This window comes from Triplophysa rosa, linkage group LG5 (assembly GCF_024868665.1).
Source record: "Triplophysa rosa linkage group LG5, Trosa_1v2, whole genome shotgun sequence".
Taxonomy (NCBI): Eukaryota; Metazoa; Chordata; class Actinopteri; order Cypriniformes; family Nemacheilidae; genus Triplophysa; species Triplophysa rosa.
The window spans coordinates 10320563-10348457 of NC_079894.1; the positions used below are offsets into that span (position 1 = coordinate 10320563).

At 41.7% G+C, this 27895-nt stretch overlaps 1 protein-coding gene and 1 non-coding gene across 2 annotated transcripts in view; one reads left to right on the forward strand and one right to left on the reverse strand.

The window, feature by feature from the left end:
- The first annotated feature begins 2361 nt into the window (after window positions 1–2361).
- On the forward strand, window positions 2362–2434 carry trnak-cuu (transfer RNA lysine (anticodon CUU)). The gene has a single exon. It is a non-coding gene; the product is annotated as a tRNA-Lys (tRNA).
- Window positions 2435–13112: 10678 nt separating this feature from the next.
- Window positions 13113–27895, reverse strand: part of chd7 (chromodomain helicase DNA binding protein 7) — a 52387-nt gene continuing 37604 nt past the window's right edge. Inside the window, exons 21-38 of the mRNA XM_057333206.1 lie at window positions 27199–27404; window positions 24905–25104; window positions 23961–24120; window positions 22476–22565; window positions 21941–22044; window positions 20469–20598; window positions 20272–20329; window positions 20138–20189; window positions 19713–20049; window positions 19051–19259; window positions 17560–18342; window positions 17063–17220; window positions 16541–16768; window positions 16011–16412; window positions 15713–15925; window positions 15462–15602; window positions 15265–15369; window positions 13113–15168 (exon numbers count right to left, since the gene is read on the reverse strand). Of these exons, the coding sequence (XP_057189189.1) occupies window positions 14119–15168; window positions 15265–15369; window positions 15462–15602; window positions 15713–15925; window positions 16011–16412; window positions 16541–16768; window positions 17063–17220; window positions 17560–18342; window positions 19051–19259; window positions 19713–20049; window positions 20138–20189; window positions 20272–20329; window positions 20469–20598; window positions 21941–22044; window positions 22476–22565; window positions 23961–24120; window positions 24905–25104; window positions 27199–27404 (4626 nt within the window). The 3' untranslated portion in view covers window positions 13113–14118. The remainder of the gene's footprint in view (window positions 15169–15264; window positions 15370–15461; window positions 15603–15712; window positions 15926–16010; window positions 16413–16540; window positions 16769–17062; window positions 17221–17559; window positions 18343–19050; window positions 19260–19712; window positions 20050–20137; window positions 20190–20271; window positions 20330–20468; window positions 20599–21940; window positions 22045–22475; window positions 22566–23960; window positions 24121–24904; window positions 25105–27198; window positions 27405–27895) is intronic.

Below are 27895 nucleotides of genomic sequence, written 5' to 3' on the forward strand. Positions count from 1 at the left end.
GGAATGGGGTCTAATAAGCATGTTGTAGGTTTGGATGTTGAAATAGGTTTAATTAAATCTTCCTGTTTCATAGGTGAAAAACACTGTAGCTTTTCTTTTGGGGCGATGATACTAATTCATCGGACACACTTGGAGGTTGTGTTTTTACTATGTTGTCTCGTATGTATTCGATTTTCTCTGTAAAAATGTTCATGAATTCATTGCTACCAAGGTGCGGCGGAGTAGCCAGGTCAGGTGAAGTCTGTTTATTTGTTAGTTTAGCAACTTGTACTAAATAAAAACCTTGGATTGTTTTTGTTAGTTTCTATGAAGTTTCAGAGGTGCTCAGCTTTTTCTGCTTTTGTGCCTTTTTATAACAGTTTGCACTCTCTTTCCATACAATTTTAAAGACCTCTAATTGGGTTTGTTTCCACTTGCGCTCCAGATTACGTGTTTCTCTTTTAGGGCGCGAGTGGTGCTATTGTACCATGGTGCTATGTTTTTCTCAATAATCTTTTTTTACTTCATAGGTGCGATCGCTTCTAATGTGTTAGAGAAAACAGTGCCCATGTTGCTGGTCATGTCATCGAGCGATTCTGTATTTATTGGTAAGGTTATTAAAGGAGTCAGATCTGGCAAGTTCTTTACGAAACTATCTTTAGTAGTCGATGTAATTGTTCTACCCTGTCGATAACGAGTTATACGGCTGATTTCTGCAGTGTACATGTTATAAGATAGTGATCGGTGACATCGTCACTTTGAGGTATAATATCTATATTGGTTAGATTGGCTCCGTGAGATATAATCAAGTCTGGGGGTAGTGTATGATTAAATCGATGAGTGGGTCTATTGATGTGTTGTGTTACTGCAAAAGAGTGTAGTAGCTCTGTAAACGCAGCTGCTAATGCATCGTTCGCATTATCTACGTGGATATTAAAATCTCAGACAATCAGTACTTTATCAACCTTAACAGGTCCGATAAGAAGTCCGCGAACTCTTTCAGAAAATCAGTGTAGGGCCCAGGGGTCAATTCACAGTAGCCAATTGTAAGAGAAAGCAATGGTTTTTTACTTTTGTTTGGAACAATTATGTTAAACTCAAGCACTTCAAATGATTTAAATTTATGCTCTGTTCTCTGAGTTACGGTAATTTCCATTTTTATTTTCAATAAACACACCACTAAAGCATGACGTTACGCTTATTTGTCTGTTTCCTATCATTTTCCCGCACATTTTATTATAGATATGAGTTTTTTATTTATTTAAACCTCCTCAGTACCCTGATAGCACACATACATCTGGTTTACGTCTATTTGACGTCTGCATTTACATCTGCAAGACATCTACAATACATCGTTTGCTCATCTGCAATACGTCTCGGAGATGTCTGCTGTCAGACGTCATATAGACATCTAGAAGATGTCTGTAAGATGTTTATGATTTAGAATGGATGTACAACAGCTCTTTCTAAGATGTTTAGCAGATGTTTTTAAGCAGCAGATCTCCAGATCTTTAGCAGACGTATTACAGACGTTCAGACGTCTCCGAGACGTATTGCAGATGAGCAAACTATGTATTTAAGATGTCTTGCAGATGTAAATGCAGACGTTAAATAGACGTAAACCAGATGGATTGTGCTATCTGGGTAACGTTAGCAAGTTTAAAATTGATCCCTAACTGAGAGATAAATCAGAGTTTAAAATAATGGAGCAACAGAATTAAAGTTAATCTAGATTTACTGCAAAATTAAAACCTGGATCAAATGATAGTTTATCATTTAGTTTATGATTATTTTAAAATAAGGTTTACAGTTTGGTGCAACGGAATTATAAAATAAACCTTGATTTAATCTAGATTTAAGATTAATCCTTGTTGGTGCAACCCACCCTTTGGCCCAGTTTCACAGACAAGGTTTAGTTTAAACCAGGACTATGCCTTAGTGGAATTAGGATATTTATCGTTAAGTCTCTTTTATAAAAATGCTTCAGTAAAAAACATTACTGGTGTGCATCTTGAGACAAAGCAATGGCAATGGTATATTTTAAGGTATGTCAGTGCACGTTATTTTCAGATAAAACAACTCAAACTTTCATTTTAGTCTGGGATTAGTTTTAAGCCTTAAAACCCGGTTTCACAGACCAGGTTTAAGGCTAGTCCCAGACTAAAATGAATGTGAGACCTGTCTAAACTGAATGTAACTTGCCCCAAAATATCTTAAAATATATCAGTGCCATTGTTTTGTCACAAGATGTTCACCAGTAATGTATTCTTCTAAGGTATTTTTATAAAAGCGACATAAATATCTTAATGCAACCAAGGCATAGTCCTGGTTTAAGATAAACCGTGTCTGTGAAACCGGGCCTAATTCTCGTAATACACGTAAGCCCGGCTAGCTCAGTCGGTAGAGCATGAGACTCTTAATCTCAGGGTCGTGGGTTCGAGCCCCACGTTGGGCGTCAAATTTTTTACAATCTTTCTGTTCGAGCCCATCGCAGCAACCATTATTATTCCAGCATAAATCCAACTGTCAAGTTTTTCATTCATTGATAGAATGATATACATAAAAACTGCTAACGTAGAAAATATCTATCGTTGTACTTACCTTGTTCGGCCCAATAGAGGGCAGTTGATAAACATGCATTTTTATAAAAGCGATTTAAACATCTTATTTTCCTGTAGCTCAGTGGTTAAAAGGTAGATAGATTTTGTTCATCGGCTGTCATTCTTAAAATAGTTATTTATGAAAAAATACTATGTTTATGATTACAAGACAAATTTGTTTATAACGCATAACAGTGACTGTAAAATATGTATTTCAGATATGGGAATGACATATTTTGGGTTTTGGTATTTGGGTTGACGTCACTTGGCTGCTTTTGTAAATTGGCAACCCTGCCGCTATGTTCTATGTCGGACAAAACAGAGACTTAAAAAATGTCTTTAAAAATGTCAAAGTTCTTGAAATCATTAAAAATAATTTTACCCACCTCAAACTAAGTGAACTCATCATTAAGTACGTTGGTGTCTAGACAAGCCAAAAGCTACCTAGTCAAGATTGTTTACTTTTGAGGCAACAGCCTCTACTGGAATGGCTGGAATACACTACAAGACTTTTAAAATCGAAACAGATTTTTTAAAAACTAGACATCAAACACTTGCAGACTTTTTGAAAGTTTCAGATAGAAACACACCAAATCAAGTCTGCAGACTGGCACAGACATTCTGCAACAAGTCCAGACTGAAAATCTGGGCAAAATCTGAGCAAAAGTCTTGAAGTGTATTTTAGCCTCATTCCAAACCTGTATGACTTTCTTCCTTCTGCAGAACACAAAAGAAGATAATTTTTAAGAATGCTGCTGGTAACCAGACAACACTGGCCTTCATTGACCACTGAGACATTTCACAAATAATGACAGAATTTTTGGGTGAACTATTCCTTTTTTGGTGCTTTCAGTAGGAATTTCTTTAAATCTTTAAAACTGATAGAAACAAGGTTTTCTGTGTCACTGTCAAGCTATAATTGTTTGTTTCATAAGGTCCCCAGTGGGTATCTATAGATATAATTTTGGCTAATTGTTTGCTTGATTTAGTTGGAATGTTTAAAGTGTGTGTTTTTTTCTTGACACCGACTCTTGAGCTGTCCATAGTTACGTTTACACTCAACATATGAAGGAAGGAATGTTTTCAGTAAAAAAACAAATGTAGTTTGTAGTGTGTAAATCCCTGTGCAAAACAAAATACAAAGACATTTTGAACTTTTATTTTGATTCAGTTGCAAATTGCTTTGTTTTCTCACACTATGAAAAGATAAATATGACTGAAACTTCTATTTTTTATAATTTACCACATGAATGGAAAAGTCATACAAAATCATTGCAAAAAACATTGCAACGTGTGTTTGAAATCTGAGGCAGGTTAAATTGATTTAATTTTCTAGGCTATATTGAGATAAGATAAAAATCTTGCCACAGATTAACCTCTTAACAAGTGGCTGTTTTTTACCATTGTAGTGATTGCAAAAACAAGTTCAGAACATGAATCTTTTCTGTTTTAGCTTTCAAATGATGCATAGCTTTTGATAGTTGATTGAATATTAATGTTAAACAAAGGTAATAAAAAATGCAGACGTACCATGGGCCCTGTGCATTATAAAATGGATGACTGAAAAAAGAGCAAATAATATACTATTAGATTTTTTCTAATATATAGAAACTATATATTTTTTATTTACAAAATAATAGGAAAAATAAAATATAGTCTGTAATCTAAAGAAAAATATTTGTGGAAAGGCATGAATGTTTCTTTAATATAATCATTAAAATAAATTTCCAGCAGAGGTCCCTCCAACCAAAATTCTGAAGACCAGCTGCTCATTAGTTTCCTGTTGCTTCTCTGAATAGTTTTGATCTTAAAGTGTTTTGATTTTGAGCTCATAAACTTTTGTTTAAATATTTGATGGATCAGTTTATTTTTATGGTTAAAAGTCATTTTTCAGTTTTATATAATTGTGAGTTGTTTGTGATCTGCACTTACTGTAAAGGATGATGTAAATCTGTCAACACTTCCTGAAAGGGGTGTATTATTTGCCCTGCCAACGCAAATAATAATGTTAATAGATAAATATTGCATTTAGATGGGCTTCTTATATTACTTTTAAATTAACAATATTATAACACATCAGACACCCAGCTTTTACATTCCACCTCACAGCATTATACATTTATACTACAGCCTTCCAATCTCATGTAGTAATAACAGTTCTCCTTTTCACATTCACTTTGATCTCGTCTCAGTTTCACAGGTTGTAATTCCACAATTTCCTTCCAGTTGTGTTTATCTGAAACTGAGAAGCTGTAATTGTGTGTGTGTTTGAGTGAGAGAGAGACGGTCCCTTCAGACCTACACTTGAGTCAGAGACAAGTGGATCAGCTCGCTGTAAAGCACTCTGCCATCAGTGGAGAACCAAGAGGTGCCTCTTCCCTGCCACTGTCCATTATGCATCCCCTCCTCCATCACCCACCGGGTCGGGGGTGGGAGTTGGTGGGAGGTGGCCGGTGTGGCCGGTGTGGGGGAGGAGCCCTTTTGTCCTGAGCGGCGTTGTGGCTAATCTAAAGACCTGTGATGGACGCCTCTCTGGCGGCGGAGGCCGCCGGACTCCACCCCTCAGAGCGGGGGATGGGGATAGCGTGAGAGGGCACCGGGGAGGGGCAGAAAGGGCGGGGGCAGGAGGAGGCAGCGAGGGCTGGGGGAGGGGGTAAGGTCATTAGTCAGCATGGAGAAAAGGAGAACAGCAGGACACAGTGCCACACATTACAGCCCCACCACCTCCCGCATTGTCCTCCCTCTCAGGCCAAACGACTGCTGGAGGATTCACAGAGTTAAATTTCTAATCTCTCTCAAGGGGGTTCGGGCTCTGGTTTTGTCATGGTAATCTAGAGTATTGGGCAGGTACAGTGTAACACATGTAAATGATTGAGTCCTGTTGTAGGAGATAGGACGGTTTGGTTTAAGATTAGGTTATAAATTGCACGCATTCGACCTGCGTTTCTATCTTTAGATTTCTGCCGACCACCCCTGGGTGTGTGACTGTGTGAAGAGTAAATGAAATATTTGTGCCCAGCTCCATCAAAAATGACCTTTAGTGCTCACAGCGAGACACCGGAGCAACAGACACCTGCTGTTCCAGTCCTTGAAGAGCTGCATGGCCATATAACCACACGTCTCTCACACAGCAGATCTTCAGAAAGACCTTAATTTGTGCTTTAGAAATGTGTTTTGTATTCCGTTTGTACTGTAAATGTGAACTTCTCTGGCACTGACAACAGCATTGGCTTGTGTTCGGGTGCTCATTCATAATGTGTCGGTGTGAGAGACGCAGGAAGCAGCCAGAACTCGAGGCACAGATGTGGACCAGACGTGCAGCTGGGTTTGTGTGTGACACTGATAAGAGATGCCACTGGAGGAAAACCAGCTTCACTCGGTCCAAGACAGAATACAACATGAAACAGAACACTAAGAGTGTAGAGGGAATGGATGAACAGAATGAATGGGGTTTTTAACAGATTCAAGAAGATTTTTATAGTATAAATGTATGAGGAGTAATGTAAAAACATGTACCAAAAGGGTCCAATTTAGGATTTTTTTTATTCAAATATGTGACCCAGCCTGTATAAACCCAGCTAGTTATTATTTTACTGTTTTCTACATAAAATCATCCTACGAAATGTCAAGAACATTCTGTAAACTATAGTTTTAATATATTTACTATTGACTGAGTAAATCCATGTCAAAGATTGAAATCATAGTGAAATTAATAGTTGAAATCAAAATGTATTTCAGAATTAGACTGGTTTTTACAGACTGGGTGTAACATATATACATATATATTTTTACACGTTGTATTTATGTTGCATAATTCAACCTATAGTGTAAATTAAAGCTCATCTTTGGAAAGACTTAAAGTAGGGTTTGCAAAAAATTACAACACTTGTTCAAAATGTATTGAGTCAAGACCAGGAAAATGACTACAGGATTAACAAATGAAGAGTTTGGTTCCAAAATGAGATAACTCCATTTTTCCAACTTTCAAAAATCATGTTTTTTATTATGTTAGCATGTTAGTTAGCTGATTTTGTTATTATGGCTTAAATCAAAACAAACCAACTGCAGTTTGATTGATATTAATATGAATGCACAAAAACAGAGTTATCTCATTTTGGAACCAAACTCTCCAAATATTCATTACTAATACACTTGTAGTCAATGTAGGCTTTATTTCCAGTAAGGTTTTTGTATTTGAATAAAAAACAATATTTACTGATTTATTGTCGGGGTTTTTTGCACAATAATTTCCCCCCAAAAATAAGTGTTTTGCACCGTACACCTCATATTTTGATGGTTTAATCTAACTTGAGGGGCATTAAAACCAAATACTGTACAAATATTCCCCAGGACATCCCTTTTTAGCCACTACTAAATCTCACACGGTCGGGTTTGTTAATGAGCACTTCTGATGAATAACAGTATCATGAGGATTTAACATTCTTGCAGAAATGAAAAACTGAGATGTGGTATGATACCCCATGCATTCCCATAATCACTAATTTCTAGAGGAATTGGAAAGAATCTTCCAGGGTAAAATGGGCATAAAGAGGGTGTTTGTGGAGCACAGAAGCATTTAATTTCACAGTGAAATACAGCCGCTCTCTGGGGCCTCACAGACACTTGATTTAGGCAACATGGCGTCTGATGAGTCATGCCTGTAGTGAATAATCTGTCTTCATATCAACTGGGTGTCAAGCACAGACCAGACGGGCCAGAATTCACAGCAGAAATGAAACATGAATGTTTTCTTGACTATAGGTTTACAAACTTATTACAGTTTTGGTTTTAGTTTCATTTATATTATACATTTGCTTTATTTGTAGATTGTATGACGTTTTTAGCAATTTTGTTTTTGTCATTTTATTATTTATTTGTTTATTTTTGTTGCTTTATAAGATTTATTATTATGATGTTAGTTTTTGTATATTATTATAATTTTAATTAAACTTATTTCAGTTTATTTCTGAGGCAATATTTCAGTTTTCCAATAATTTTAGGCCAATGTTTTATTTGATTTTAATAAACAGAAACGTTTTGGTAAACTAAAGTAACCCTTAGGTTAAACAATTTTGAGACAAGTGATTAGCTGTGTGTGATCTGTTTTGTTTTCTCTTTCACATCTTTCACATATAATTTTCATAAAGGGACAGTACACCCCCAAAATGATTATTCTGTTATCGTTTATTAACCTCAGAAAACCGTTAAGGTTACCAACAGCATCTCAATAAGCACAAATAAATGTCAGAATTCTTCTTTTTGACTGAATTATCTATTAAACATATTAGCACATTTCTCTCATTCTCTCGCTCTTTTCACAGCGTGCGCAAAATCTATGAGTAGTTTTTTGTAGTTTCGCACCACTCCGAGCACGTTAGAGCGCACAATGTGTGTGCGCGTGTGTTGCACAGGGCAGCTGAGCAGTCGGCATGACACTCATCACCCACTCTGCGATTGATGCTCTGCCTCTCGCCCTCAATGTCACGCACGACACATCCGTCTCCGGGGGAAACAGGAGGTGCGAGAGCGTGTGACAGTTTTAAATCCCCTCAGCCGGTGAGAAGGACATCGTCGCTGCATCTGATGGAGCTCAGGCACATCCCTCCCCCTACCTGTGTCACCGGCACAGGATACTGTGATCAATCACGTAACCAAGACGGCGAAGCATAGGTCGTCAAGGCGACCGCAAATCGCTCTTTATCGAAAGCTGCAGAGACGGCCGGCCGGGCCAACTCCAGCTGGAAATGACATATTTATTGGCTCCGAATACGAATCAGCTGGCCAAAGCCTGACATTTTCGGAAAGCAACAGTTTTTAGGATCATTGGCTGGGTGGATTACTAAAACCCTGAAGGCTCACTGCAGAATATTAACCAGTTCAGCAGGACACACAGTACAGTATATAAACACACATGCAGGATGCGAGTAGATCTGCTTGCAGCGAGCGCTTTGAGCCGCAGGGTTACAGACAGACCTGTCACAATAGCTAATGAATGCTGCTCATTAAAGGAGTGTCTACACATTAGCTGATCATGTAATAACATTTTTATTAGTTGCACCTCAATGCCTCGGGTCATCTTTTTTTAACAGATCATCCTTATGTTCATGAATCAATCCTGTAGTACGATCTATGATTTGAAAAATCTGATAATACATCCCTGTGTCGAAGATCAGAGAAGGATTATCGTGTTAAAACTTCTACATTTCATGCACTTTGCAGACGCTTTATCTAACACAAACTATCGTTCTTACATATCAGAAGTTATTAATTTGCTCCTCTTTCAGATCATCTGCGGAGGAGGAAAACGTCGAGTTTGGCCTTTCTGTGAAAGGGCCTCTCCCAAGGGGAGACTGCCAGCCCAGCTCTAATCCCAGCGGCCCAACGTTAGTGAACTGTACCGCGTTGCCGTGTTTGACACTCGGCGGCTAACCACAACCTGCCTCCTCGCCAATGACAGATTTAACACCCAGCAGTCAGTGGTTTGTGAAGGAGGCACGATGCCGGCGGTGACGGGCCCTGTGTGAGGAACTGCGCCATGTGTCGAGATAGCACATAATGACTGGGAACCACAGAAGATTTTCACTGCTGCTAAAACCACTCTGACAACCCCAGAACTCGCTTTTCATTAAAACAGGAAGGACTGCAATAATAGCAGCAGATCAGTATTTGCTTACAAATAAACAAAACATATTTCCCATTTGCAAAAATGCAATAAGTCTTTAACGTACATTTAACACCTCCGGTTCAGGACTTCCGCAGAAAGCACGAGAGGCATCAGTTCCCTGTGCAAGTACCTCCTGTCGAAAACTCTAACTCCTGCCAGTTGCATGCTGGGTGCACACGAGACCTATGGATTTCACGAGCCACTTCATCGGAAAGTGCAATTATGAAAGATGTCTGTCGAGGAGGGGGGGAGGGGCTGTGAGATGGGGAAGCCTTGTTCCAGGCGTTAGGCTCATAATGGCTGGCTACTGGAGCGGACAGAGAGCCCCTGCCATGTCCTCTCGTCCTGTCAGAGCACGTTATGTCAGCCACTCCACAGGACCGATGGTGTTTATGATGGTTAGAATAAACAGGCCTGTCCGAGTCTCTTTTCTCGCTCACTGGCAACAAGGCCATGTTACTCTACTGCACGAGGGACCTAGTACACAATGATTTGAATGGTTTTCTTATATTATTTTGTTTTAATGTGTAAAACATGCTGGCCCTTACAGAAAAGACACATTCACATGTGCAAAAAACACATGTAATTTTGGAACATTTTGGTGTGAATTCCATGTGAATTCCCACGTGAAACCCATGGGATAACATGTAAAAACCCATGGGATAACATATGCAACATGTCTCCACATGTGATCACATGTTCTTCATGTCACCACATGTTGCACATGTCATCCCATGGGTTTCACGTGGGAATTCACATGGAATTCACACCAAAATGTTCCAAAAACCCACATTTCACATGTGATCACACGTGTTTTTTGCACATGTTAAACACGTTGTATACATGTGATCACATGCGAAAAACATGTGAAATTCATGTGTCTTTTCTGTAAGGGGGACTAGTAGTGTTCAACTACTTCTCAACTAACACAGTACGTTCTGACGACGTCGCCAGTTCGTCTTCATTTGGTCACTGTGCCATTACTGTGACCACGTTCTGAGGACGTCTTGGCAACGTTCCATTTCTTAGAATTTTTGCTTACGTTCCAGAAATGTCCTAGCCACGTCCTCAAATAACGTTGTGAATTAATCCTATGGAGAACGTTTTAGCGACGTGATGTACTGGTCCTCAGATAACAGGGACACTGGTCATTTGATTAATGAATCTGGTCATTTTTGCTTACGTACAAGAAACGTCCTAGCCACGTCCTCAAATAACGTCATGAATTAATCCCATGGAGAACGTTGTAGCAACGTGATGTACTGGGGCCTCATTTATAACCGTTGCGTACGCACAAAACATACCCTGAAAGAGGCTTACGCCACTTCCCACGCAAAAGATGGGATTTATAAAAACAAACTTAACGGAAAAATGTGCGCACCTGCACGCAAACTCTGACCCATGCGTACGGACATTTTGGAGACGGAGCAGTTTGGCGACACCGATGGTGAGTTAGTGAACTCAAGTTAGATTGCAAAAGGTAAGTGTGATAAAAACACTTATAAGAATTAATCCCTCGCACACATTTAATGTGACCTTAAATATCCTCATTATCACGAAGATTAAATCTGCAGAGTTATTTGCGCTTGTATTGAGTGATACTTGTTTCATGCAGCTCTTGTAAAATCAAACTCAAATCTTAAATAAAAATTAAATCTAAATAATTAATCAAAGCTGTCTCACCATCACACTATGAGCGCATGAGGAGGAGATGATCCGACTGCATAGAATATAGGACAGCATCAAATAACTCAGTGTAAATAAATAGCTAAATATATTTTCCTTACTGTGCATAATCATCGAATGTCAAAGTCTGGAAATACAGCCATTTAACTCTCGCACAATCGTTTCTCTAAATGTCCTCGTTATCGGTTCTCACCAAGTTCATAACAAAACCGGAATGAAGAAACATTCGTCTTTAACAATTGTGTCTTCAAATTTTATCTCAGGTGAAGGACACCAGTAATTAATGATGTGATTTTAATGAGGTGTTAATGATCAGTCTAAATGCTGTAAACATTTAAATGCTGCAGAGACCTTCTTTGGCTTTAATATAATTATAATAATAATTATAACAATTATTAATGTGGAAATCTCAGTGAATCTCATGTGTGGCCATTTGTGATTTCGTTACGGAGATAATAAAGGATCGGGGGTTTTACATAAATTTTTGTTATTTTTCTATGGCATCTGATAGCGGTTGAACCCGAAACGGCGTCCATTATGGTGCGTGACGTCAGGTTTAACAAGCGGATTGGATGTCAGGCTTATTAATATACACAGCAAAATCGCCAGTGTTAAAAAGGGTCAAATTAACTCTCACAGTGTTGATATAATCCACACTTTGAGAGTGTGGATTATATATACACTGTGAGTGTTAATTTGACTTTGTTTTGAACACTGCCGATTTTACTGTGATACGAATAAGCATTCATGAGGTGCTTCGCATTGACTATTTATGGGTAAAAATGGGCGTACAGGCGGGATATGAGGCTGATTCACGTACGCACACTTGCAGGTGATCTGTGATTTATAAAGGGAAAATTGCGTGCAGGTGTGCGTGCGCAAGGTTTTATAAATCTCAATTTTTGTTTGCGTACGTCCTTTTCAGCATTCTGGCGTAAGTTCACTTTTAGTAAGGATCCTACGCACAGTTTTATAAATGAGGACCCTGGACACTGGTCATTTGATTAATCTGGTCATTTCTGTTTATGTTATTGTATGGAAAATGTATGATCAAAATCTGTTATAATGTCAAGATGAATTCTATTAATCTGACTTCTGACAGCTATTAAACTGGAGTTTAATTCGATACCGCAATTACAACTATTTTTTTGTGCGCGTGCGTCCGATATGTGCGTGCGTGTCTCCACCACTTTGTTCTGCAAAGAGCCGCGCGCTCTCATTTAAACGTTAACGTTCATTTATTTTTACCTCACTGCCCGATTTAACTTTAGCGGTTTATTAATATTCTTTCTTTACTTTATACCTTACATATGTTAGAGTAAACACAAATTTTAGTGATTTTCGATCGATTTGGCGCGTTTAAATGAACAGACCCTGATGTTTGAGAGCGTGACTAAAGCTTTTGATTGTCGTTTCTAAAAACGGACAACCTGCTAAACTTGTGGCAAGACAAGAACATAACGTTAAGCCTAAACAATGTTTATTCATCTCCGTCAATAAATATCTGCTTTAAATCCTCTATATTGTGTTGAAGTCTTTATGTCATGCACTACAGTATAAATAAAATATCTGATTGTGATGTACAGTGCTGTGTTGAGTTTTATAATCGTTATACTGTGCTTTATACATATTTGAATAGAAAATTACTCCAATTATGTATAAAATTTAATCTTTAACACACCGATTAAATCACAAATTAATTTAATCCTCCATGTGAGGGATGATAATTGTTTAAATTGAATTTTAAAAAGATTTTAACGTGACTGTTTGGTCGTTAGAACGTGCTCATCACGTCCCAGAAACGTTATTTGGTACGTCACTGCGACGAATATGGTACGTTCCAGGTATGTCTTCAGGAGGTAATCACCATGTCCCAACAACGTCCAATGTTACGTCGTCAGGACGAATACGGGAATCACAAAGTTACGTCGCTGGAACGTTGTTATGGTACGTCGTGGCAACGAATATGGTCCAGTCCAGGTACGTAGTCACAACGTAACTGTTAGCTGGGTTTAAATGCATGCAAAATTAAATATGACAAGGTTAAACTGGTATAAATGTTAACAAAACTGAACTATTTAACTGAATCCTTAGACGATATATAAAAGTGCCATTGTTTTCAGAGGAGCATGGCAGCAAATGTCACTTGTCATCCCCACAGAGCTACACAAACACCATTTTGGTTTCCTAGGCGAATATCGTGAGTCACTTTTATTAAAAGCATCATTACTACAGTTGGCAGCAATTTACAGTTCATCATACATGATGGTTCAAAAAAAGTAAAGGACACTCACAAAAAGAAAAAAAAAGAAAACATTTACAACATTTATGTCTGTAAACTTCAAGGCTAGTTAGAATTGAGGTAATGCTGTTCAGCGTTGTGGCTAAAGTAACAAAAGTCCATTCAAATAGATAAAGGTACCTGATTTTATTCTTACACCAGTGCATTAACATGGATACAACGAGACAATTTTGACTGCAGTAATTTATTTCATTTTTCACACGTTTCGGTGTTTAGTCAAGAGAGTAAAATTGAACATTCAAAAGCTGCCTTCGTTATTGCTGTCTCCACAGGTTGAGAGGTCTCCCCACCCGTTTGGATTGTCAGTGTGAGAGACTGGGAACAGTCCGAGTGTAGGCTATGATATGTGAGAACTTCACCCGCTCCTCTCAGCAGAACAGTACAACAAAAACCTCTTTCAGCAGCGGAGAGTCTTAATGCCGTTAAATTGTACACCACTGAATATTATGAGATGCTACTCGTTACAATATCAACAGTAGAGAGAGAGAAAAAAAAAGACAAAAACCCAAACAATATTAAAATAAAAGAGCAGCATAGCACTATTGGAACGATTAATTCCTATAATATTTCAGGACATTTCCTCTAGAAGGCACCCACACAGTGCCGAAGACTTAAACAAACAAAAAAGGAAAAATACAGAGGGGAAGGGAACACCCTTTTGACATCCACACAACTCTAACTTCGGTTTGTTTCTTCCCTGGCTATGCTAATGGTTACAGAGGCAGCTTATTTGCGTTCCCGTTACATTGCCAGTCAAGAAAACCAAACAACCAAATTCAAAAAAGTGTTTTGGATATTGAGTTGGCATGTAAACAACTGGACTAACCATGAGTTTCAGTCAGCGTCTCCTCAGCCCCAGGGAAATGTAAGAAGGCCTATTTCAGTCTTTAGTCACTTTTGTCATCCTCATCAGCAGGGTCATCATCGTCGTCATCATCGTCGTCATCATCGTCATCATCATCGTCATCCATTCCACCCTCCATTGAGTCCTCAGCTGGTCCTGCCAGGTCGTCATCCAGTACTGATGAATCAGCAGTCTTGTTCTGGCTCTCCTCCGAGTCACTGTCTTCAAGTGTGTTGTCAGCAGTTTCAACATCAGCTGTGGAGGCATTCTGGTCCTGATCAGCGCGGGCTTCTTTACCGGACTCCTTGTCGTCGCCAGTAGCCCCCAAGGCCCCTGACACAGCACTCTGAAGGTCAGCTAGGGAAGCTTGGGGATAGCCTGGGAGGCCCAAGCCACCAAGACTGGGGGGTAAGAACATGGATGGGTAGAAGAGGCCTGGGGCCATGGTGGAAAGCAGGAAAGGGTTAAAGGCCAAGGGAGTAGTCGACATGCCAGCAGAGGCGGCAGCAGCCGCATTCAGTGCAGCAGCATCTCCTGTAGCCTCATCAGATTCCGTTTCACACATCGCTTTCTCCGCTTCTTTGTCATTCTCTTTCTCCTCTTTACTTTCCTCATCCTTCTTGGGCTTCGGTTTCTCCTCAGATTCGGCCTGTTCTGTGCCCGAGGCGCCGTTGGTGGCTGAGGCAGCAGCGACCAGATTTCCTCCAAACAGTCCCCCCAGGTTGAACATGTTGGGTAGGCCACCCATGCCTGGAAGCATCAGAGGCAACATGGCAGCAGCGTGCTTGGCATCTGCCCCTCCTCCTAGAGCGGGAGGAAAGCCCATGAGGCCGGCCGCCAGCTGGAGGCTCTGGAGGTTCTGCAGGCCCTGCAGGTTCTGCAGGCCCTGCAGACTTGTCAGGTCCATACCTCCAAACAGTCCGTTCATTAATAAAGGATTAACTCCAGAGGTGGAGGCCGCTGCTGCGGCAGCTGCCTGTGCCGCTGCCTTTGCGATCTCAGATTTGGGCCGTCTGCCTCTGCGGCGCACGCCCTCCTCTCTTACCACTGGCCCAGTCAGGAGACGGTCAAACATGGACTCTGGGAGAAAGCCCTGATCAAAAAAATAAATGACAGGTTCAAAAATATTTTCTTTAAAATCATGATTAGCACATTTTATTTAACAGGTTGAAAGCACAACAGGACTCACCGATTGTTTTACAATATCCGTCCAATCTGGGGAGATGGCAAACTCTGGATTTTCAACTAGCCAGCGGGGTAAATCCTTCATTGGAGGGGCCATGGCTCCTCCCATCTGTAATTATGTAAAATAAAAATATTGACATATCTAGTAACATTTAAGGCACATAATCCTTCAATTAAACACTGGCTGAACGGAACACTAGCCTTTCTGCCGTTCCTTATATTAACCACTGGCACCCTCTCCTCCCCAGTCAGTGTGTTAATGTCAATCTTGTTAGGATTGCGACAACGGTGTCTTTTCTGTTTGGGCTTGGTGAATTGGGAGAGGAGGTGATCCTCATTCTTCTAAAAGATAAAAAGACAACTGTAAATTAAAAAGTACATTGCAGACAAAACTTCTGCAGTCGAGTGGTGGGGTTCGACCACAAGATAGATATCACAAAAATTTCACTCACTGGTAGAAATCCAGACATATCCATAGTGTATGTGGGATGCCGTTTCAGCCATTCCCGAAGGTCTTTAGTGCTGGGTCCATCTTCTCCTTTAAGATGGCTCCCTTCTTCTAGGCCATCACCAGGAGCCTTCTGCGCAGGAGATGAAAGGTGTCTGTGTGCCTGTCTTGGCATATGTGCCCCATCAAGAAAAGCTTTGGTCGCATCTGAATTGTCCTGTAAAATCAATAAGAGAAAATGAGGAAAGCACACAGAGTGTTTTCTAGAAAACAGTATGACAAAAAGGCACGGTGGTACGTACAGCATTGAGTGGTGCCCTCTTGTTTCCCATAAAAAGCAGCTCCAGCCCCTCCACATTTTTCCTACGGCCTCTTTTTCTCCGATTGGGCAGTTCAGAATCCAATAGAGAGCCGTTGGCTCTTGGTCTGGAGGAAGCACCTGCTTGTAGCAGCTCCATCTGGGCCTTCAAGGCTGCGGAAGAGGCCATGGCTCTGGGGAAGGTGGTGGAAGAAGTGGCAGACATGCCGTGCAGGGCTTTGGTCAGATCCATGGCCTGAGCTTGGCCTTCTGCAGAATGGGACTCTCGTAACTGAGCTACCATCTCCATTAAGTTTCTGCGCTTGGCAGCGCGCTCAGCCTCTATCTCCACTTTTCTCCTCCTACGTCGGCGTTGGCGAGGCACCGACAGGCTCAATGCCTCATCCTGTCCATCAGAAAGGACAACGGCAAGTAATCAGACATTATTCTTTCAATCAATCGATGACAACCACAAAGCAGGCACAATATAATAGCGTTTTAAAAGTTTTAATCTAAGTTATGGGCGGGACTTGCCTTGTTGACCTGTGGTGACATGGTGAGGTCCTCACTGCCACTAAGGCTGGCCTGACCCACCATGGAGAGATCACCGAGACTCCGCCTCTGCAGGGGGCTGTCCGTTGCCATGGAGCTGTAGCCAGGCAACAGGCCGGGAAAGTCAAAGAACTGCCTTCTGTTGGAAGGCCACTTGCCCTTCAAGACCGCTTCACAGATGTTGTCCATACGATTGATCATTACCCTGTCCTGAAGTACAAACACAGAAGAAGAGCACAAGCGTGAGCGTGTGCATGCACGTGTACACATACATAATAAACTGGACGGCCTTTGAAGTGTATCTCAGGTTAAAAATTTTCCCTGTTAACTGTAGTGAAAGTCAAGCTTAAATTTTACCACAGTATAATTTGGTCCAAATCACAAGCACATGCATGCTTTAAGATGTATCAAGCTTTGTAATATGCTTATAATACAATACTTTTTTTAAAATGACAGAAAATTGCTACAGAAAACAGTAGCAACAGGCTCAATTGTTCAACTAACCTTGGGCCAGAAAGAGAAGAGAGAATGTTCACTGAACATCTGAGAGGCTGACGGCTCCACGTCATCGACACTGAAGCAGTCTCGTGTCTCATCGCGGGCAGTGCTCAAGGAGGCGTTACTCTCCTCATCAAAATTCTTCCTCTCAGAAGCGGCACCAGCTGCAAAACAAAATTAATTTTTAATGCAAACGTGCAACACTGATTCTTTACCTTTGTTTAAATACTTTATTAAAATAAAATATACAGAAACAACTATAAGCCAGCCCTAGAAAGTGTAAACACTACAATGAGCATAATCAAACAATTGTCCCGTTAAAAAACAAAGAGGATAAGGTGGCTTCCAAAAGCAAAAACAGATACAACCTAACCATAGCTTTAGTGTTTTGTGATAGAAAAAGGCCAATGAAAGATGGTTTGATCTGAACCTGTGAAATAGAAAAAGGTTTTATATGCTCCTAAAACAAGCGCAATAAATACAAAATATTCCTTAATATTAACCTTCAGCTTGTGAAGATTTTTCCGATTTGTCGTCCTCATCCATCTTCTCCTCCTCGTCGTCGTCGTCTTCAGATGTTTTGTCAGTAGACAGTTTACTCTCAGTAGTCGAGAGAGGCTTCTCCTCCCCCTGAGTGTTTTTATCCTGACATGTAGGAAGAGTGAGCTGCTGATCCATTGGCTTTTCCTCAGCCATGCCATCTTCAAAACTGACCTGCTCCGCCTTGGTGGTCATTTCTTCTTTCTCCTCCACTTCTATCTTCTCCTCTTTGGGTTCCTGCTTAAGACTCAAATCATTTGCTGTCTCTATCTTCACTTCCTTCTTAGGAGACAGAGCTTCGGTTGTCTTCTCTTTGACCTCATCTACAGTGTCACCGTTCTGCACTTTGGCCATCACCACATCTCCTGGGTCTTCCTTCACCTCTTCTTCTTTGACCAGAGCCAGAGGGGTAAGAGGATCAGGGATGATGGGCAGTTCCGCACCCTTGCCCTGGGTGAACTTCCGATGGGCTTCCAGGAAGCTCAGTTCGGGGTCATTTAGGATGTGGTAGTCTGTTCGGCTCACGCCGTTCTTTGCCGCACCCCTTAGTAGGTCTCGGTCGTGGCGTCCAGGCTCCCACCAGGCTGGGAGGTCGGGGCTGGGTTGGCAGAGACTTAACCTCTCCTCCAGCAGAGGGTGCAGCAACACCTGCTCCCTGATTCGCCGGAGAAGTTCAATGCGATATAGCGTCCGTGAGGCCCGCTCCTCTGTAATGGGGTCAATGATCAGGGTGGGGTCTGGCAGCTCTGGAAGCAGAACGGAGAGGAAATATTTAGCAAGATGTATGATCAGGGAAATACGTAGCAGTAGCATCAACATAAAGCACACAAATAAGCATTCGTTATATTGCAATATGGTTCCAGAATTAAATTCAACAGCAAAATAGATGCATTATGTAAAAACTTAAATGTAGATATTCTCATACGAATAACCAATATTAAAAGTAAAGAATATTTGGAGAGAAAAAGTAGGCTGACCACTAGTGATGCACCGAACTAAACTTTGTTTTCATTAAAATGATTGTGCACCAAATATAAACTTGTTGAAAATTCTGTCATTTACACGCCCTATTGTCATTTCCAACCTGTATAACATTCTTTCTTTGCAGAAGACAAAAGAAGATATTTTTGAAAAATGTTGGTAACAGAAGGTGAACTACTCCTTTAAATTGTGACCCATAACTGCTCCTACTAGCATAGTCTATAAGCAACGTTTGACTCTTCACTGGAAAAACATGTTAGCAAAAAAAAGAGACATTGAAGGAAAGAGAATGAAGCTATTAAAGGGTAGAGGAAGCAGACATGGTTGTGGGTACTCGGAGAAAAAAAGTTGGAGAAAGATGCAGGAAACCACAAAAAATTTTTAAGAGAATTTTTGTTGTCATTTTTATTCTTCAAACATATCAACTGTCTATTTAAACGACTACATCTGGAAATTTCAAAAGGGGAGGTTACCCGTCTCTGCTTTAACCTGCATCCTGCACACTCGCTTGCACATGGCCACAAAGGAGTAGTAATATTTTTCCAGGCTCTCGTCAGTCTTCTTGTCTAGACGAGCAAAAGCACGGAACTGGGACCAGTCAAAGCACTGTTTGTGGATGTCATAAACCACACCAAATGTGGACACCACACGGTAGAAATCAGCTTCTTCACGCCTTGTCCATCTGGAAAACAGACGGTGATGGAGCAAAAGAAAACAGATGAGAAATATGCAAGAGCTTCTCAAGTCACAAGGAATCTTAAAATACAACAAAGGATAAAAAAAAATCGCGGTTTGTTACTATTTGTCAGTAGTAATTAAAAAAAATTATCGTTTCCCAAAACCTCAAAAATTGCTCTGACACGTACAAACGGAAGCTAACCAAACAGGATAAGCTACTCTGTTCAAGTTTGGTTTTAAGTTTTTTTTTTAAATCATGTTTTTTATTGTGCATTCCAATTAATATCAATCAAACTGCAGTTGGTTTGTTTTGATTTAAGCCATAATAACACAAAAATACAGCTAACTAACACAGTAAAAAAATGACAACATAAACATGATTTTTGAAAAACTTGAAAACTGGAGTTCTCATTTTGGAACCAAACTCTTCAAATATCCATTTTTAGAGATTGCTTACCTCTGTCGTCTTTCTTTAAAGTAGGCTGCTCCATCAGCCAGCAGGGCGGCGCTATCTGGGATAAAAGGTGATCCCTTAGCCATGAAGGGCGATCCTTCTGCCAGGTAAGCCACAGCCCCCTCAGAAACATAAGCTCCTCCCTCCGTTACCATGGAGAGGATGTCATCGCGTGGGCGGCGACGACGGCGATCAGGTTTGGTCATGGCTTCCTGTCTCAGCTGCTCACGTTTATGAGTGCGCTGATAGGCCGTGATGAGGCGGCGTAATCTGGCGGTCAGAGCAGAGGCTGGTGGCCAGTACAGATTGCCTGTCTTCCCGTTCTCCCCAGGTCTAGGAGCTGAACATTAAAAAAAACGAGCAATGATCAGCACAAGCAGGAGAGTGTAGTAAAAAAATAATGCAATAACCATACTCTAAAGACATACCTTCTCCACCCTCGCCATCAATTCCATCATCCAGAGGAGAGTTCGTAAAATCCTACAGATGTGACAAAAGTTATGTAAGCCATCTATGAACAACATTGATTCAAGATGGTGAAAAGCAAAATTTCTAAACTTACATCCAGATCGTCTTTGAAAGTCATGCGGAGTGGCTTGTATTCTGGGTCTTCATCCTCTCTGTTGGAGAAAGAGAACGGCTATCAGAGTGGGGCCGAGAAATGAAACAAAGGAATGAAAGGAAAGAAAAAGGGCCAGAGAGAGAAAGAGAACAGGAGGAGTCCCTCTCACTGGGGCTGTGATTTCGGGCCAAACTTACCCCTCGATACCATCTGCCATCATGTCCGCTCCCCTCTGCTCGGCAGCGATGGCCTTGGCATCAGGCATGCCCACCCTCTCCAGGAAACACAGGGTGGGGTCAGCACGCATAGAGTTGTACTTCTCATAGCCTAGTGGAAGAAAAGAGCAGTGGCGAACATAAAATATGCATATTACAGGCTGAGCTGTGGGCTAGAAGGCTATTATTTTCCTGGTGATGAGGGCGGCATAAAGATGAGTTTATTACCGATGTCAAATCTAGTTTGAGATCGAATTGGAATTTAAAAACAAAATACTTGAGTATTTAAAGAGTCCCTAGAAGACACTGCTGAAAATGACATCAATATTTTTGGCCACGTAGACGTGCCCTAGCACACAGATGAAGTTAAAACAGACTAAAACAAAATATTGATTTAAAACGTTCTGTAATAACCTCTCAAACCCCCTCAAAATGTGCTAAAGGGAGGAGAAACAAAAGGCAGAGCCGCAGGAAAATGCCCGTTGAAACTGTCCAAGCAGAACAGATTTGAGCCTGAGGATCCCGACAGCGCACGACGGGGGAGGCGATTGGCAGGCTGGACCCACTTCAGCTGAGCCGCTGATCAGACAGGGCTCGAGCGCTCCCCCCTTCCCCCGCCAGAACATCACATTTCAATTAGGATTTATGCGGTGACACATTGTTCCTAACTGCTGCCGCGCCCTGAGCCAAACTGTAATCATGAGGGGGTTTATAGGCCATCACTCTTTCCTCTGCAGTCCAGGCCTGCCACCTCTCCTCTCCCTGCTTCCTCCCCAGACCTCCCTACTGAATTGGGATTATGATTAAGAACAGGCTGCCTGTTATATACACGCTCCTGTGTGTGTGTGTGGAGGCCAGCTGAGTTAACTACGCAGCACAGAGCACCAAAAGAGAGAGAGAGAGTGAGAGAGATCTCTGTACACACCAATCAGAGAGAAAAGGCCTCTCGCCAAGATTAATATTGGTCGTGAAAGCCAGCGGCCGTTATTAAATAAGAAGTGGCTATTACTATATTTAATACAATTAAAAGTCAGCAGCCGAGAAATCCCCATCTCCTTTTTATACTGCTCTTGGCCCCTTTTCCCCCAAAAGATAAATCGTAACAGCTGCGCAGCTTTCCGAAAGAAAACAACCACGTCCCAAACTGGGAATTTAGCAGGTTCTCCCAGAACACTTCTTAACACCACAGGTCAATGTTAATAAAACGCGCCGAGAGGTGCCTGTTGCCTCTGATGGATTATATAGCCGTGCGGCTCATCCCTGCTCAGTTTTGCCGTTCATTTTCTCAACCGCCCTTCATCACTCCGCAGGATCGGCCATTTGGAAAATATCACCAATCACTCTCTAGGCAATATTACAATAGGTCAGCATTAGCAATTATAGTCGCCTGTCATCACCAGAGCTCCGACTGGCAGCTGTAAAAAATGTGAAAATAGAAAGGAGGCGGAGCTTACCATGCTTAAAGACACCGACAAGGAGGGACTTATCCGCTTCGACATCCCACCAATCGGTGGGGACCTCGGCATGGAAGGGTTGTGGGATCCAGATATCCAGCTCACTGTAAGCGCAAGACAAACAAACACAGGAAAAAAGTGATTAAAACCAGGAGATGGCCGCAGCGGCACATAATCTAATGAGTGCTGCATTAATGTCTATCTGCCGACATATGGTAGGAAACGTTACCATTAGCAAGACGCATCTCCTTTAGGCCAGTCTTGTTTATTCAGGGCAAACCTGATTATGGCCAGAGATCTGAGCTACTTGCTCATCTCACCCCATGCATTCACAAGCCCCCTTGCAGTCATTAGAACTTTAGTCGAGTCCTTGAGAACATCAACATGGCGAGCACGTTTGCACATTATAAATGCATGCACATCTGGTTGGGGGGCTGTCAGAAGGGGGCGGGGGAGGAGGAGAAGAAGGTGATGGAAGGAGAGGAAAGATAACAGCAGGCAGGATTCTGTGGAAGGAATGGGGAGAGATGCCAACCTTGAATCTGTTCCCTCCAGGATTCTGTCTGCCTGGTCTCCGATGACTTCCTGCCGCAGATAGTACAGCATGCGGACCCGCAGCAGCACCCTGTCAGAAAAGGAGAACCAGAGCAAAAAAAAGATGAGTTGGGGGTTAATGAAGTGACACACGGAGGGAGTTGCCGATTGAAAGTAAGAAAAGGACAAAGAAGAGAAAGCAGAAACAAAAGAGCGAGCAAGTTCGGCCAGCAGCTCTGAGCTGTGCCAGCAGCAGTAACAGCGGCTGCAGCAGCTCTTTGGCATGTGCCACAGCTCATCCATCATGCTGCCAGGGCTGATTAGCCACGCTGTGCGGCAGCCTCCACGCCTGACAGATGGCTGCACATAATCACCTCTGTGTGTGCCGCCTTTCACCCGCTTCCAACAGGTCTGCCTGGCACCTGGCCTGGCACTGCGCCGATGTGCTTGGGGAGGCGCCCGTACCCAACACACATACACACTCTGCCACCTTCATCCTCTCGTTTTCATTTCCTTCCTAATGCTGTTAGGGAAGTTGGGGAGGTGCTAACGGGACGCCTCAAAAGTACAGAGGCAGAAGTTTGTAGTGCGGCAAGCAGATGGCTGGCGGTCTAAGTGCATCGCATTTATCGTCTCGTAACGTTTCCTCAGCTGTTGCTCTGTTCCCCTTTCTTTGGATGCACATCTGAGCCAGGAGTGTAAGCATTGTTTTCCTTTCTCTCCCCCACATCACTGCCTAGCATTAGACAGGACACAACAATTCTGGCCTGGCAACAGAAATTATTTATCAAATGAAACCAGAGAGGCCTCGAAAGACAAAGGGTACGCAAGCGGGCAGTGCAAAGGGCACAATGTGGGGAGAGAGACAAAATCGCCACGTGCGGCCTGATGAGTAAAATGCTGAATTTTTGATAGATCTTAAAATCTTTAATTTCAGCTATGAAAACGATTCCTCATGGTCTGCCATTCATTATTTCATTTGCTTGGCAGAAGCCCTTGCCAGAAAAATGGGACTGTTTCATCTGCCAGAATCTCTACAGCTGGCCATTTTTAAACTGACATTCATTAGTCAAAGCTAAACTACTGAGGAGCCAAGCAACTTAATGAAACATCTGCACCACAAGGTAACAGCAACAACTTACATTTCTACATGTTCATCTAAATTCATAAGTTTGCTTCAATAACTTTTCAAGAGCTCTTTGAAGAACTTTTAAGTTCTTCTAATTCAAAACCACCTGCTTCTGAGGATATCAAACCTGGAAGTGGAAGTCAAATAGACAGAATATGTTCACACATTTCTTGACAAATGAGTTTCGGTATATTTTAATGCCTGCACCCTCAACAGACAGGGTGATATTGCCACGCAGGCTTGAAATCGATATCTAGCCGGAAGACCAAATCTATTTTGGAAGACCAAATGCAAGAGATCTGCAATATGTTAGGACTTTCTACGAAAGGAGGATGTTTTTAATGAAATGGCACATACTTGTTGCAGTGGTGTTTTAGGTGTCTCTTGTAACTGTCCTCTTGAAGGAGGATGTCAGGATTACAGTCAACCAGCCAGTCAGCCTGTGGCATGTGAGGCTGAGAAGCCTGCATCTTTCCCTTCTTCCCTTTACGGCCCCGGGGCACTGGAGCAGATAGTCCTGAAGCCATAGAAAAGCTATCGTTTAGCACGCCTCAAATACAGTGCGTGCATAATTATTAGGTACATTGATTTTTCTGGTCATATTTTAGCTAGCATATAATTGTATAGTGAAGTGAAAAATGCTTTATATTTAGGTGTGCAGAATTATTAGGCATTATTTCTTTTACAGCTATAATGAGTCAAGAAAGACTTTTATTATACACAGAAAAGTAAAAAAATATTACATGCCCATTATAAGAATGCAATACTAATGCAATGCTAGAACAACATTGAGGCGTGACCAATGGGGTTACAAAATGCTCATTGGGTTAGCAGTCAAACAATAACAGACAAAGAAGAAAACGCAGTTTAACTGCAAAAGAATGAAGAATTAAGATGAAGAATAAGGTGTGAAATCATGAGAAACCCTTTAGTCTCCAGAGTCACCATTTTCCAGAATTGCAACCTACCTGGAGTCTTCAGAAGTACAAGGTTCTTATAATGGGCATTAAGTATTTTTTGACTTTTCGGTGTATATTAAATGTCTTTTTTGACTCATTATACCTGTAAAAGAAATAGTACCTAATAATTCTGCACACCTAAATTGATTATATACACAATTAATTGTAATTATTAAGACTGATGTGGTTAGGAATTGGTAAAATGTGCCTGGAAAAAAATATAAAAAAATCAATGTACCTAATAATTATGCACGCACTGTATAGCACATTATCTGACAGTGACAGAGAAAAGCACGATGCAAACTTAATGCAGAGTGCAATTTCAAGGTTGCCGTGTCCTACCAGAGTGGTTGGTCAGTGTGCGGCTCTGCCCGTCCTCAGTAGGGGTGATGAGGTCCCAGATGAAGCTCTTGATGTTCTCATCTCCGCGGTAGTGGAGCAGGCAGTAGGCCAGGAGTGCGCGGCAGATGGTCTCTACGTCTCGCTCCCTCAGCGGGCGCTTGAAGCGTCCGTGGGACAGGATGTCACCCCAGCGGCCCCAGCTATGCACAGCAGAGAATACAAGTTAGCCAGAGCTCCAAACAAAGCATGCAGCAACCACGATTTCTATGTCCCCATTGGATATTCTAAAGATTTGTGTCCTTTTGAACACATATTTTGATATCATGTTTTAATAGTGTAAAAAAAGCAGGGGAAATGTCACTGACAGGATATTTAGTTAAACTAATTTAAAAAAATGAATTTGCGCAGTTTGCAAAAAGTAAATGTAGCACAATGTCAGGACCGTTTAAGCATACTATTACTTAATCACTGCCTCCCAATTTTTTAAACGGAGGCAGTGGCACCACTGTCTGGTTGGCACAGTGCATGACCATGAGGAGACCCAGTGCCCTTGTTATTTGATGGACGCACTCAAGCACTCTTTAGGCAAAGGCCTGCAGGGCTTTTGGGAAGAGAGAGGGATGTCTGCTTTGATTTTAAAGCCCTCCACTGCTTTTCCAAAAAAAAAGAAACCATCAGAAGAGACAAAGCCCTCAGACTTGATGGATCTAATTTGCCGTGTAGCCCAGGGGTCTAGATGTGTCTGACTGAAAAGAGGGAAAAAATACTGGTCAGACATGGTGCGTGCAGCCAGCCATGATTAGTGCTGAGTGCACTGAGGCCTGGCGCTTAATTAACTGTGCGCGTTAGATAGCAGCGTGCCCCAGGACAAGCCAGTATGACAAACTCAGCCACTGCACTGGTGGGCTGTGAGCGACCAGATATTCTCATCCCAAATGGAAAACAAGAGGAGACAAGGGGTATTGGATGGTGATGAAACAAAGCAGGAAGCTGAATATCCTGCCTCGTGCATTGGGCTGGACTTCCTGCTAAAGCTGGTTTCCATGGTGAGCGATGGCAAAGAAATGGAAGTGCCATCTTTGGTTTAGAGCAGGGGTCGGGAACCTTTTTTTAACCAAAGAGCCATTTTTTTTATTTATGTCCACAGTCTCACTTATGGTCCTTGTGGGGAACAATTGTTCTTGTGATATAAACTTCATTATATCTAACATAACAATTTAAAAAAGTGCACGTTCATAGTACTGATAATCCCTCACAAAATACTGCATATGTGTCTTCTGACTTTGCATTGCAATGTTCGACTTCTTGAAATGCTGCATGATCGGCAAATGTCTGACATCAGAGTACAGCGTTTCGAAAGCACACGGAGCTCTGCTCTCACAGCACTTTGATGTCATACGCCGATTGGTCTGCACAACCTGCGCAACACCTCATAAAAGCGAACATAACTAGCGTCTTGCTAATAGCTTTGTAGTTTGGTTCGTAGGTGGTCAAGACACTTGCATACCGGCATAACTCCTCGGTCAACCTCGATAGCTGTATGGACTTCATATGCGAGAAAGACTGCTCACACGGAAATGAGGAGCTAAACACAGCACATCCATACTGACGCGTCACAGATTACTTCCATCTGCTTCCAGGTGTTTTTAAAACTTTTTAAAGTGTGATTGCGTAGCGTGGCAATTTCTGTATCATACGCCACAGAGAGTCGTAACTTTCAATAAAAGCATGATGCTCGCTCTTCTAAAAGACCTCGCGCTCTGGGTAAAAAGCACACGAATTGGGAGCCTGTTGGCTTTCGATATGATGCTGGGCTGCCGGCGCAAGAGGTTACCATAGAAACATTGTTTGCCGTTGATTAGTGTCGTGACGCAGCTTGCGCATAGCACTGCATGCGTGTATTGGCCAGGACAACCTGAAATATTCATATATATTATGATGTTTTTAACGATCAAATGTTGGTGAAGGGTAAGATACCTGGCGAGCCACATGATTTTTGAAAAGAGCCACGTGTGGTTCAGTAAGCGATGGCAAAGAAATGAAAGTGCCATCTTTGGTTTAGAGGGACATGGTCTGAAAAAATCTTTTGGATTGAGGTGGGGAAACGTGCAAAAGTGGACAGAGTCAATGAATTGCAACAGTTTTATATGTATAAACCCCTGTGCACAACAGTGATATAAAACAAATGTGATTACAGTAAATTTTCTGCCAATCACACCCTGTTACAACGCACAAAAATGTTAAAACGGCAGCACCTCTAGCATTTCTATGTATTATTTCCAGACTGCACTCACCCATACACCAGCAGGTTCTTCTCCACTCTGAAGCACTCACTGCGGGGATACCCCTGAGTTCGGTCCTGAGGCCTCCGTGGTTTCTGAATGGGCTTGTCCTCAGAGTCACTCTCAAGATCAGAGTACTCCACCAATTCATCCTCCTTCATAGAACTGTAGTGACGTGTCTGCTTCCTCACCCGTGGAGTGTCAATCACCAGATTATTCTGACAAGAGATATGATCCAAGGTTAGACAGCTCACTGACGCGTTTAGGACAGCAGAGAGGGTGCTGTGCTCTCAACACTTACTCGTATACTACTGTACAACCATCAAATAAATAACCATTACATTACAAAACATTTGTGATACAGCTCTTTTGTTATGCAGATGTATCATGACGTTTCCTTCAAGCAGATATAAGCTGCTTACAGCCTCCAATTCTCATGAGAGCAAAGAACAGTGGTAATTACAGAAAATGCTTCCCATGGCCAAGTTTAAACAATTTAGCATTTGCTCAATTACAGCTACATTTCACACACTGTTAGCCTGGGGAAATCAGTCTCATTAATAATGCTCAGATAGCATATTTATGAGGAGTGACACCACTGAGCCCCACTGACACCAGACCTGCATTCTGTCTTCAGTTATCAATTGTCAGACAGAATTTTGAGTATGTTCAAAATCTGTCAAAATCGGCTAACACATGAAATAACAGA